The sequence below is a fragment of the Chanos chanos genome, chromosome 4 (genome assembly GCF_902362185.1).
Source record: "Chanos chanos chromosome 4, fChaCha1.1, whole genome shotgun sequence".
Lineage (NCBI taxonomy): Eukaryota > Metazoa > Chordata > Actinopteri > Gonorynchiformes > Chanidae > Chanos > Chanos chanos.
In genome coordinates this window covers 53082364-53095881 of record NC_044498.1, presented here as the reverse complement: position 1 = coordinate 53095881, position 13518 = coordinate 53082364, and the positions used below count along the sequence as shown (strand labels likewise).

Here is a 13518-nt window from a genome sequence, read left to right as displayed (position 1 = left end):
TACTCTCCTCTCAGCCTGCAAAAAAAAGAAAAGAAAGAAACCCTTACAGACAAGTAAACAAGGAGCCGAATATAAATAAATAAATAAAATAAATAAATTAACGTGTGTCAAACTACTATCTCCAAAAGTCAGAACTTTAAAGGTAGGCTATTAGATATCATTTGTGTGTTGTTATACTCACGCATTAAACGAAAATGCGTGAGTATAACAATATATCACAGAAAAAAAGCCCAGTGTGCGTTCTCACAGGCGTTTTCAACAAAACTAAATTGCTTGGGAGACCAGCGTTGTCGTATGGTAAGATCTCCCGTCAATGAGTATAAACTAAAGACACCGGGATCAGTTGTATTACCGTATAAGTCACAGTTAAGAGGAATCATATGGGCGCAGGGCTTTTGTGGGGTGTCAGTTACTTACTGTATACTGTTTTACAAACGTCACTATAATCGCAATATTCCCAACGTACAGAACCCATCCACACTTCGCTACCCTGGATCACTGCATGCCATTTTTGGTCATACGAATGTATGACGTAGTTTGGAAGCGCTGATACCCACAGCAAAGGTAGGGTGGGGTAGCGGAGAGTGAAAACAGCGTTGACAGTGCACCAATCGAATAAAGGCTTGGATCTCTGAGCCTTTTCCCTTATTGGCCAGTGTGAATGCTGATTCGCGTTTGTCGAGCGCTTTCTTGCTCACACACCGGGCAGTACGCTGCAGCGGTGTTCAGTAGCAGCCGTCGGTCGGCGGAGTATGAGACAAGGCGTGATCGCTCTATGAGTGGAGTTGCCTTCGGCAGTGACAGTTGGATTGTGTTGTCCTGGAAGAAATCACGCTAAAGTCCAAGAAAAAAAGCATTGGTTTAGTGCAACACACGTGGGCGGTGGATTTACAGATATCACAATGCCGGTTTTCCATACCAAGACCATAGAGAGTATTCTGGAGCCAGTGGCTCAGCAGATATCCCATCTGGTCATCATGCACGAGGAGGGCGAAGTTGACGGCAAAGCGATTCCTGATCTCACGGGTCCCGTGGCTGCGGTGCAGGCGGCGGTCAGCAATCTTGTGCGGGTGAGACGCCTTATGTTTCAGTTTATTCAAGTGTCGTGTGTTAAAGGGGAGCTACTAACACATCCTGAGTGTCTAAGGAAAACGATGTCCTCTCCACGCTGGGGGAGACACATCTGTTATACTTCTCTGAGTTGGAAACTTTTCACACACTTACGCTCCCCTGTGCAGATCATGAAAATTTTGTACGTTTGTGGGTGAGAGCACACAGTTAAGGATTGAGTGGGGGAAAAAACAGGTTTGGAACAGGCTGCTGACTGAGAGCTTGGCTCCTACAGCCAGTGAATTGCCTGGAACCTGCAGGACAATCACTAGAATCTGGGAATCACTTTGCAATGTCTGATTACATTATAGACATCTTCCTTTCCTTCAGTTTCCTCCAGTATATAGAATAGTAATTTAACACTGCATTATATGGGGGGAAAACAGTATTAGTCCAGTGGTATATTGGGATAGAGACACAAGAAACTGGTAAAATGTATTTAACTGTTTGCTGGTCTGGGGAGCCAAGGTGCTAGTGGACCGTGGGTATCCAGTTGGTCTGTCAGTGGTGAACTCTCGGATTGCAACACACAGGGTCTCGTCTATGTCGGGATGTGGCGCAATGGAAGTCCTAGACTGGTTATAAAAAGCCTATTGCTTCTTAACAAATGCAGCTGTAGACTCAACTCAGACGTTGCACACACTGCTTTCCCAATCTAACTAAGTACTAAGTTTCTACTCAGCTGGGCTTTAGAACAGTTCATTAAAACTTTAAACTTTAATCAATTCTTTTGAAGCATTAAACATTAACTCTGATCTTGCTGAACCACGAAAATCTTAGTTAGAATCTGATATGGTGGGACAAGTGTGAACGCGGTGCCAGTTTCCTGCGCTTGGACTCAGAATATCAGTGAACGGGCTCTTTCTTGGGTTCAGTCATGCACTGGGTAAAAATGAAAGCACGAAGTCCAGTTCTTCATTCCCGACCGGACTTATAAAACAAGGGTTGAGAGTCTTTGTGACAGGGCTGGGCCCCCCAGTGGTTTGAACTCAGATCTCCTCTTTCATAAAATCCGTACTCCAACCATGAAAAGGTGTTATTGATGCTGTACGTTTCAGCACTGGCCCCAGAGTCAGACTGCGCTACATAGAGAACAGCTAAAACCAAAGTCTTTACTGATATTGGGATGCAGAAATAAAAACAAAACAAAATATAACAAGAACAATCTCAGACAAAACAAAAAACGCCTGTTACATCGGTCTGATAACGATTCTCTGTGCCTGAACGTCTCTGGCATTTTATTGAGAAGAAGCACTGTTTTGTATTTGGCAGTAGATTGAATAGTTCACTAAATAATTTTAATGTAAAGTGATGTAATTTCAAGAGACATCTTTTGAGTTTGTTTTCTTATTTGCTCCCCTCCAAGACTTCTGCACAGTTCCACGTACGTCACATGGTACTTAGGTATTTAGTCATTGTGTAAACACTCGATTATCAGGAAGACCAAGTGGAGCAGGAGTCCAGAGCCTCAGACGTCCTGATGGAGAGGAGGCTTTGAAAACTCCACCTTTATGTCGAGGTTCTTTTATGTTTACTGAGGGGTAAAATATGCACGTATGGGCCAAATCCTCACGCTACGCTGGAGATCATCCCTCAGCTCTGAAGAGGGATGAGGTTCTAATTACAGGTGATTCATCTGTGAAGATTTTATTTAAAAAAAAAGAAAAACCAAGATGAGTGTGAGGAGTGAGTCTGTGTGAGTTTCTGAAGAGAATGGACAGAAAACACAGAACTGACATGGTCATTAAGCTCATTGCTCAGTGATGTACTTGCTCTGTTGAGAAATCAGCACAGTTCAGCTAATTCTGATTGATCCTGTAAGTAGCAATCCCTGCTTTGTGCTTCCTATTGCAATGATCAGAGGACTCACTATGTCATTTGCAGTCATATGATCAATGCTGTCTTCTACTTTTATTATGATATTGCATGTTTTCGAATGCTAAAATTAAACTGGATTTAGCAAACATCCTCTGAACTAAAACAGTCTTGCAGAAAATAATGTTTTTTCCCCTTTTTCCTGTAGGAAAAAGATGATTTGATGTTCAAGAGCTCCTTGACAATTGTTGTGGACTATTGAAGTAGTGGCTCTATATTGCAAAACCCTCTTGACTTCATCATTAATAGTATTAACTGTGCACTCATCTCTGTCTGTCACTGTGCTAGATAAAAGCATGCTATCCTTAGAGAATTGTTGTTTTGGTTACGTAACGTGCACAGCTGAAGTCTTCTTCGAGAAGAAAGGACCAGCATGTGCTCAATTTGAATCAGACACTGAACGTGTTCCCAGCTGAACGCATCACCTATTGCAGCTCTAGGCTCAAAGTGCTGTCTGTGCAGACCTGATGTGTCTGTAGTTATAACACAGATGTCTGTGCGGACCAGATGTGTCTGTAGTTATAACACAGATGTCTGTGCGGACCAGATGTGTCTGTAGTTATAACACAGATGTCTGTGCAGACCAGATGTGTCTGTAGTTATAACACAGATGTCTGTGCGGACCAGATGTGTCTGTAGTTATAACACAGAGGTCTGTGCAGACCAGATGAGTCTGTAGTTATAACACAGGTGTCTGTGCGGACCAGATGTGTCTGTAGTTATAACACAGGTGTCTGTGCGGACCAGATGTGTCTGTAGTTATAACACGGGGGTCTGTGCAGACCAGATGTGTCTGTAGTTATAACACAGAGGTCTGTGCAGACCTGATGTGTCTGTAGTTATAACACAGAGTTAGGTTTAGGGTCTGTAGTTCATGTTCTCTGTTGTTCTCTGTGCCTCATGCTTTTGTTGGTTTGTTTGTTTGTTTGCATCTTCCCTATTGTTTCTTGTGAAGATGAGAGTGAGGCTTGTGATGAGTGGATAGAAACTACTTCTGAAAACAGTAAATAATATTTTTTAAAAAAATTAAAATGAAAAATAAGGGTAAATGTAAATGGACCTGCATGTCTTGTTTTTAGTATCGCTTTGAAGATAATGATATAAGTGTCTGTCTTGTATCTAACAGAAGAGTAATATGATTTGAAATGTTTTCATGTGTATCCATTTGTGTGGTGTGATGTAAAACGCTGACTTGCCCTCAGACAATTCATAATGACTTAAGTGTCAATTAGCCTTGAACAGTCTGGCTTTACTGGCCTGGGAGGACTTCTGCTGGACTAGATGAGCTTGGTTTTGGGGCTCTGTGTTTTAATCTGGGACACACTGCTGCACATGTTACTTGAGTCATTCAGAGTGACTTGTTTTTCTTCACTGAGAACCATCTCTGTGCGATTTGCGTTCCTCAGTAAAGGAGGCCCCCAGGGGACACTTTTCAAACTAAGGTGATGAAATTCGGAAAGTTTCAGAATGCTTCGCAGACAGCAATTAACAGACAGCAGTTAGCAGACAGCAGTTAACAGACAGCAGTTAGCAGACAGCGGTTAGCAGAGACATTGTTGTGCGTGAGGCCACGGATGCAGGGGAGCTGAAGAGAATTCTCCCTCTCACAGTGTAAATGGAGACGGCAATCTCCGGCTGGAGTTATGAGTATACGTTTAACTCGCCGCTATATGATTAATCTTTATCTTGATTTGTGTATTCCCTGGATGGCGTTTGACCTTTCTGGTGTTAAAATAGACTAATGAAGAGACAGTTTTGCTAACTGTATTTATGTATGTGGAGCCCAGATTGGGAGCTGCAGAGGGCAGAAATAGATCCACTGCTTTGGGAAGTAACAGAGTCTCGCAGTGACTGGTGGGAGGTGGGAGGTGAGTTGGTGGGGGTGACTCCCTGTTGGGGAGGGAAAGTCTCGGGCGTCAGCGTCTTCGGCAGAGAAGCACCCCCACCCTCCCCTTCGCTCTCCCCTTCTCCATCAGGCACCTGTTCACTGGCAGACACGCCAAAACTCCACCGCAGGCCCGCGTGGCGAGCCGTGTGAATGGTACGGCCCATATCTTAGCATAACCACTGACCTTTGGATTTTTCCATCATTATAATCAATAGAAATCTGAGGGAAGATACTGACCGATACTGACAAATCAGTTGAACTCAAACTCAGTGTTACTGCTAGCCTGCCCTTTGTAATATGAGGGAATGTCAGGTGAAATGTTATTCAAACAGAAATCATTTCCTGTGTGACACACTCTCACGCTGACAGGGGCCCACTGTAGAGCATGTCCATAAAACCTGTGTGTGTTGGCGTTGGTGGAGAGGGAGCCAGGGGAAGGCCCAGGTAACCAGAGCCTCAGATCAGCATGGTCACATAAAGGCTTTTTACAGTCTGTCTTCTCACTTCCATCCTCTGTCAGCTCTTTCTGGCCCCCTGTGGAGGAAAGAAGCCTTCAGTCTGATCATGGCTCTGGCAAGGAATCAGGCCACCATGTCTCTCTGTCAGTCTGTCTGTCTGTCTGCTTCCTCAGACTGGTCTGTCGTCAGAAGTCTGAGGGGGAAATGTTTGATACGGGGGCAGACATATAGCCCCTAACCTCCACCCGCCGCCCCCCACCCCCACACCCAGCCAAAAACAGTGCTTACATCACTACAGGCTGAGAGCTCTGGACTTGTGCCACAGCAGAGAACTAGATCTGAACTGTTGCTGGTTTGTTTTTAATTTCTCCTACTTCAGCGTGGCTCCCATAGCAGTTAACAGAAGACTCCTGTTTATACTGCACAGAAATCAGAACAAACTCCAGAGGTATGACAGTCACTTCAGATACAGAAGGGCTTCACTTTACGGTCATGTATCTCCGTAATTTTAGTGTGAATTTATGGAAGGTTTTGCAACATACGACCTGCATCTTGAGAATATCTGGTCCGTTTTGGCTCTGTCTTTCACGGCGCTCAAAAACTGTAACGGGACGTATTGTGCTTCCTGTACATGCTGATGAGGACAGACCTCGGGGGGGGGGGGGGGGGGGGGGGGGGACACAGTAGAAGATGACATCTTTGTCCCGGTGTCGTCCCACGTGGGAGATCTGTCACATTAGACTGTACAGGTAACATTCTCAATGTCCTCAACCTTCCCATCAACAGTGCATGAGAAGTGTGTCTCCTGACTGTCCAATGACCCTAAAATATGGAAAATCCATTGCACAAATCTGTTGGATTAAGTAAATAAACTGGCTGTTTGTTTTATGTGCGTGTGTGGTGCATGTGTGTGTGTGAGTGTGTCAGTGTGTGTGTGTGTAGACACCTGCAGTAAGCAGTATAAATAATGTGAGTAGAAAGTTGGAGGAATACCCTTTTTAGCCGCGACAGTTTACATAAAGCGATTTAAGCTGTGTCATAGCTCTCAGTGCTAGCCTCCCGCTGTTTACATGATCTCCTCAGAGATACACAGATCCTTTAAAGGAAGGCTCTCCACACAACACCAGCCCATAAAAGGTCTCCAGAGTCCCCACCAGAGGCCTAGACCTGGACCACTTTTCTTTCATGTTTCTGGCTGCAGGAGAATATCGGCTACAAAGTGACTAACATAGAGCATGCTGAATGTATTGATTGTCTATGGTAATGCATAATTAATGTACGATGCTTATGGCGTTAGTGAGCTAAGGCCTCCCTAAAAGGCAGTTTGATCTGATGCAGGTCCCATTAGCACTGCCGTAATGGATCTGCAGAGTACAGTCAAGGTCAGCAGCTGCTCCAACCTCAGTCTGTCAGACGACTGTCAAACAAGATTAAAGACAATTCAAAGCATTTCAGCCAGTGGACCTGAGCACCTCAGACGCTTAGACAACACACACACACACACACACGCACACACACACACACACACACAAATGCATGCACATGCATGCACACATACACACTCACACACACACACACGCACACACACTCTCACACATATGCAAGCGCGTGCACAGTCACACACTCACACACACATACGCTCTCACACGTATGCACGTGTGCACACTCACACACACCCACTCACACACTCAGAGAATGACATTCATGTGAAGGTTTAAAATCCGATGATTCATTTCTGGACTGTGGTCATAAACACGCATAGTGGAGATGATTGAGTTATAACTGCACAGGTGAGTTTTATACTGACAAGTGTCCTCTGACAGCTGTGCTCTACAGCAGAGCTGTGATGGTGCTGTGCTCTGTGTGTATGTTCAGGAAAGACCTGCTGCTTCTCAGCACAGCGTTAACTCGCGGAATCCTGTCAAATCACATACGCTTCAGAAGAGCTGTCCACCATTCCGTAACCTGCTGTAAGCATAGGTTATTTAAAGGTGTTTAATGTGTTAGACAAAATGACTGTGTCTCCAAGTCTAAGCAGAATATGTGTCCAGGCAAATTTGTGTCATAACAGAGGGAGGTGTGGAAACCAACCCTGGTCCTTTAAACTGGCTTGTAGACACAGCTTCAGAGAAAAGGTTACAGAGATTATGGGCAAGAGCTGACCAGACTGTATCATTAATTACCCATTTACTGTATAAAAGTACTGACAGAGTACTGGTGTTGGCTCCCTGGGTTCTGTGTCCAGTTCTGTTTGATGAGGCCAGTGCACTAAGCTGGAACCCTGGACTGGTTTGGTTATAGACGGACGGGCTTTGGATTTTGAAATGTGAGGCATGGCTTTGTGTTGGCCCAGTGACTCCCCAGCAGTGAGCATTAGGTCACACAGCACCCAGGTTTGCGTCCATGCTGCCTGCTCCCCGGGCAGTCTCCACAGCCCCGGGGCTAAGAATAGACTGACGGAATGCAGCCGCAGGGTCTGATGTCCCTGGCCATGGGAGAGATGGAGGCCCCCGGTGCAGGGCAGTCCTGCCGTCTTCTGCATTTGAATAAAGCCTTTGGTGAGAGAGAAACTTGTGTATGGAATTGAAGAGCGCGGTCACAGAGAGAGAGACAGGAAAACACTGGTAACACAGAAACTGGACGTGCTGGTTTTAGACGTCTTTAGGCTGGGGTTAGATGGACAGGCAGGAACACGGGTGTCGCTCAGATGGGGGGTCTTCATGATACTCAGCATCAGGCCCTGCTGCATTCCTCTGGATGCCGGGTTCAGCCCGCGTGTACCCCCCCACCCCCCGGTAAGCATGCCCCCCCCCCCAGGGACACAAACCTCCCTGACCTCCGTTCTGTCTTTAGCCCAGCAGTAAACCCACTTATTCTTATTTATGAGTCAGTGTAACCCCGCAGGGCCTGTGAGGCTGTGTGGTCAACGCCACACGACAGAGCTGCACTTCGCCACAGACAGGATCGATTGTATGAGGAGATCCTGAGGAGGACAGAGCAGATACCTGTGGTCTGGACCAGTTCAGTCTGCTCGGTTCGCCTCAGAGACACTGCACTTTATTCTGGTTCTTTTTTTCGGGGTCTGTGATCCAGAGAGCCATGTGACCCCTGACAGTGCATTAGCCCCTATGTCCAGGAAGCAGCAGAGCTTCACTCATGCTTTAAAAAGCTATTATACAGCAGTGACACAGAGCAGAACAAACTGATGGGTCCACTTCGCTGTAACTGCATCTGTTGGAAGAAAATAGCTTGCAGCTCGAGGGCCATGTGGTTTGTGGAGATATGAGTGTGTGTGTCTGTTTTAATGAATACAGGATCTGCAGGAGGCTGTAAGTTTCCCGGAAATTGTTCTTTGTGCTGCGAAAGGTTTAATGTGTGTATCTGTTGAAGTATTACATTAGAGACCATAGGACTGCATTTAAAAACTAGAGACATTACCCAGGAGTGGTTGTGTTTAAGTGTGGGCCTTTCGTCTTTTTGTAACTTAAAACCTTTACTGATGGGGAATGTTGGTGTTAGTGCTTCATCTGCTGTTGTGTATCTGTATGTTTGTTCATTTTATTACATTTTATTGCAAAATGTAGCCATTCCAGTTTTATACATCACAGAACATGTATGGAATAGCGTGTAATTTAAACATGCTTGGAAAAATCTTGACCACATGTGTAATGAAGTTTCATGTGGACATTTGGTTGCATTTGCAGCAAAATATCTTTGGAAGGTTGTGTTTGTTTTACACTGTGTTTAACGTAAAGCGTGGATATAGTGGAGGTTTGTTTTGTCTATGTGTGTGTCTGTATGTGTGTGTGTGTGTGTGTGAGAGAGAGAGAGAGAAATAATTGGGTGTGGTTTTACTGGATGAGAAGTTTGAGGGTGTGGGGTATCTTTAAGCTGATTGGCTGGACTGCAATATCTTTGCACTGATTGGCTGGACCACGGTTGGCGTTTTCCCAGACTTGGGACAGTGGATCAGCCCATGGGTCAAGGCTGGACACAGGACCTTATTGTGTGTGCTTAATGAGAGTGGCCCTATTAACAGTGTGTCAGCTCAGTGTGTGTGTGTGTGAGGACTACAGGCTTTCCACATGAGAGTGTTTAAGCTAACTGCGTTTGAGTGATTCCCCTCCCCATGGCAGACAACACCAAACAGCTAAATATGAAGGAGCACAAACTCTGGTGAAGGAAGCTATTCATACATTCACCATTTATGGAGACAAGAGAAACATGCAGGAAACGCCACGCTAAACAGATGCTTTTTGCCTAAAAAAAAAAAAAAAGAAAAGAAAGATAAAGGTTCATTCAGTTTTGTGAGTTTTACTTTTATGCCGTTTGACAGTTATGATCCATAATCCCACATGTTGCTTTTTCGTTGATTTTGTTGTGTTTGTCCAGAAACACCTCTGTGTTATTAAGACTGTTTTCTGTGACTCACCGCCATGTCCTCTGTCTCCGTCCTCAGGTGGGAAAAGACACGGTCCAGACAACGGAGGACCAGATAATGAAGAGAGACATGCCCCCGGCCTTCATTAAGTAAGACCTCCGATTCCCGCCCCTCTCTCTCCAGGGGCCCCTCATGTGACTTCCCATGAGCCCATGAGCCCGATCCTATTCTCAGGCTCAGCCATCACCCAGACACACTCAATGCTCACCAGCTTAACAAGCCCGGTGTCCTAATGACCAGCTCAGCCTTAAGGCTCTGACTGCTCAGGAAGAAGCCCGGCTCAATGAGAGAGAGAGAGAGAGAGAGCTTAAAGCAGAACATAGAGAAGCCCTTTTCTCCACTCTAGATACGGTTGGTCAGTACTCCAGTATCAGTGGCACTGGCTTGAAGAGAGTCCTTTGGCTGAGTTTTTGTAGAAACATTGATTTGTCTGCATACTGTGACGAGTGCAAAATGAAGTAACTATTTCATATGGTTATTATGGATGTGAGAAATGATGTGGAGGTCTGTGCATTTCCTCTGGCAGAGAGGGAGTGATCCCCTCTGCTGAACGGGGGAGTGAACATTTTCAGCCGAGCTGGAGATGCATTATTCATAGCTTCCGGACCAAACTCTATCAGCGAATTCCCTTGTCTCTGCCCAACTCTGAGAATTGGCATTTTGGCAGCAGGTACTACAGAGAATAATGGCCAATAAATATCTGTTCATATACAATCAGATCAATAATGATGCTCTCTCTCTCTCTGTCTCTGTCTCTCTCTCTCTCTCTCTCTCTCTGTCTGTCTCTATCTCTCTGTTTCTCTCTGTCTCTGTCTCTCTCTCTTTCTCTCTCTGTCTCTCTCTTTCTGCCTCTCTCTCTGTTTGTCTCTTTCTCTCTCTGTCTCTCTCTCTCTGTCTCTCTGTCTCTGTTCCATCTCTGTCTGTGTGTCCTGTCAGAATGAGGACTCTTTGGTGCCTCACACTGTGTACTGTAGAGTATATTCTGTCCTTTTATCACCTGTGCAGTGAGAAATGCTTATGTAGCCTTACAGTAATTCTCCTTCATATAACAAGCAGCTCCAGTTAAGAGGGAAAATGTCACTATCGGAACACAGAACAGTGAAACCAAAGGAAAAATGATTTTTAATTTGAACGTTATGACGCCTGCAGATTCAAACCAGAATAACTCAGAGTTTCAGAGAGAAGCAACCTGCCAACTCCAGTGTGTTTCGATGCAATGTTTCATTGATGTGGTTTTCCTGCGAGGAGGACTTTGTGTGTTTGAACGGTTGTTGGAGCGGCTGAATGGGAAAAGTGTGTGCTGCTGTGTGGTGTGCCTTTTTGAAACAGCCCTCTGACCTGTAATAATCAGAGGCATGTATGTGGTCATGTGTTTACAGGCTTGTGTGGGCACTGCATAGCCCACTCCTGTCCACTGTGCCCACTCCAGAGGTGAATGTAGTGTGAGGAGTGTCATTAATCAGCAGTCTGTCCTGAGCATGGGCCCTGCTTCTCTCCTCTCCCCTGGGTTATGGCCCCTGGCTCCATACAGTTTACCCTTACGGTTAACAAACCACATTCAACCCCCTGCTGTTTGGCATTTTTTAATCTCAGTTTCAAAGCGAGCCAGTAAATCATTATTGGGAACTAATCATTATCGGGAACTGATAGACTGGTTCATCAGAATATTCATACATTCATTCATCTTCTAAGCAGCTTATCCTGATTAGGGTTGCGGGGGGTGCTGGAGCCTACCCCAGCATTCATTGGGCAAAAGGCGGGGACACACCCTGGACAAGTCGCCAGTCCATCGCAGGGCAGACACACAGACAAACATATTCACACTATGGGAAAATGTTAGTTTCTCCAGTTCACCTAACTTAGATGTCTTTGGACTGTGGGAGGAAACCGGAGCTCCTGGCAGAAACCCACGCAGACACAGGGAGAACCTACAAACTCCACACAGAAAGGACCCAGGACCTCCTTGCTGTGAGGCGACAGCGCTACCCACTGCGCCGCCGCCAGAGGATTTAAAAACACGTGGCACTGAAAAATACGGAGGCGCGCTGACCGTGTTTGCTCCCGCTTCACTGTCAGAAATGGGGTGTGACACTGATTTTCAGAGTTCCCCCTCTTACGCAGCCTAAATATGGATGAAGCAGGAGTTTTTAAAAGCAGTCCAAGCCGCAGGAAGAGCAGGCGGTCACATATGGCCTGATAAACACAGAGTGACAGCAGGTTGTTAATCAGAGCACACATGGTCGCTGACAAAGAATGTGAACCGCTCTATTAATAGGTGGTGCGGTGGTTAGTGAGACAGGCTGCCCGGCCCGCACAGGGAGGTGCCTCTATGAACTGCTCCTCACACACGCCACGGAGCAAAGCCTCTGCTCCGCCACGTATGTCATGCCTCTACCCCCTGGCCTTTCTGAGACATACACCCGATACAGCTCCACTCTCTCAAACCCACTGCAGTTTTCCTCCTGATACAGCTCCACTCTCTCAAACACACTGCAGTTTTACTCCTGATACAGCTCCACTCTCTCAAACACACTGCAGTTTTCCTCCTGATACAGCTCCACTCTCTCAAACACACTGCAGTTTAGCTGAGACATTGTGGCACTAAGGAGGCTGGTGGAGCATGTTCACCTGACAGCCTGGCTCTGCTCACTTCCTTTGGTTTGGACTCTCTTCACAATGTGAAAATGGTTTGGTCTTTTCTTAATGTGAAAATGGTTTGGTCTGATGACTCTTCTGCTCTCCAAAGTATTTGCCATATTCTATATGTGTATGTGTCTCACAGTCTCCTGATGAGTCAAAACTTTTATCAAACTGAGCTCTTTTATCAAACTGAGCTCTTTCAATTCAAAACAATGCAGACTGGTCCCCAGCACGACCATTATCATCTTCACCTTCTGCACGACATATCTTCACGTTTGTCGTTCCTTCTATAGATGGATTCTGTGTTAAGGCCATCATGGACCTGTGTTCAGTACCTGTTCATGGAGCTGTGTTCTGGACCTGTTCATGGACCTGTGTTCTGTGCCTGTTCATGGACCTGTGTTCTGTACCTGTGTTCTGTACCTGTTCATAGACCTGTGTTCTGGACCTGTTCATGGAGCAGTGTTCTGTACCTGTTCATGGACCTGTGTTCTGTGCCTGTTCATGGACCTGTGTTCTGTACCTGTTCATTATTCTGTGGTGAACACAAAACTGAATCAGACTCATACACTGAGTCTCGTGATCTGTCTGGTTTAATGAACAGGTGCCTTGGCTTTCCTTTTTACCCTAATCTGACTCAACTGGCTTTTTCCTCTGTTGACAGGGTGGAGAATTCTTGTGCCAAACTGGTTGAGGCAGCTCAGATGTTGAAGGCAGACCCGTATTCAGTTCCTGCGCGGGATTACCTCATTGACGGGTCGCGCGGTATTCTCTCAGGCACGTCAGACCTGCTGCTCAGTTTCGATGAGGCCGAGGTACGCAGCCAATCCGGCACCACCATCTACACACGGAACATAAGCTTGTGATTGGTGGCTTCGTGGTTTAGTCACTCTAGCTGGAAAAAGGACATTTTTTTTATTTTTAAAACACCAGATCTTTTTAAAACTGAGGACATTCAGTTTAATTCAGCTCAGTAATTCAGTTTTAATTCAGTTTAATAATTTATTAAATTACTATTAAATAATTTTTATTATTGTTATTATCTTTGAGACTGGAAATAGTGATATTGGGCTCTAAATAAACTTGTATTATTATTATTATTATTA

General features: G+C 45.5%; 1 protein-coding gene across 2 annotated transcripts in view; it reads left to right on the top strand.

The window, feature by feature from the left end:
• The first annotated feature begins 902 nt into the window (after nucleotides 1-902).
• Nucleotides 903-13518, top strand: part of vcla (vinculin a) — a 41246-nt gene continuing 28630 nt past the window's right edge. For both annotated transcript variants that reach the window (XM_030771601.1, XM_030771600.1), the window contains exons 1-3: nucleotides 903-1070; nucleotides 9791-9861; nucleotides 13077-13227. In XM_030771601.1, the coding sequence (XP_030627461.1) occupies nucleotides 903-1070; nucleotides 9791-9861; nucleotides 13077-13227 (390 nt within the window). The remainder of the gene's footprint in view (nucleotides 1071-9790; nucleotides 9862-13076; nucleotides 13228-13518) is intronic.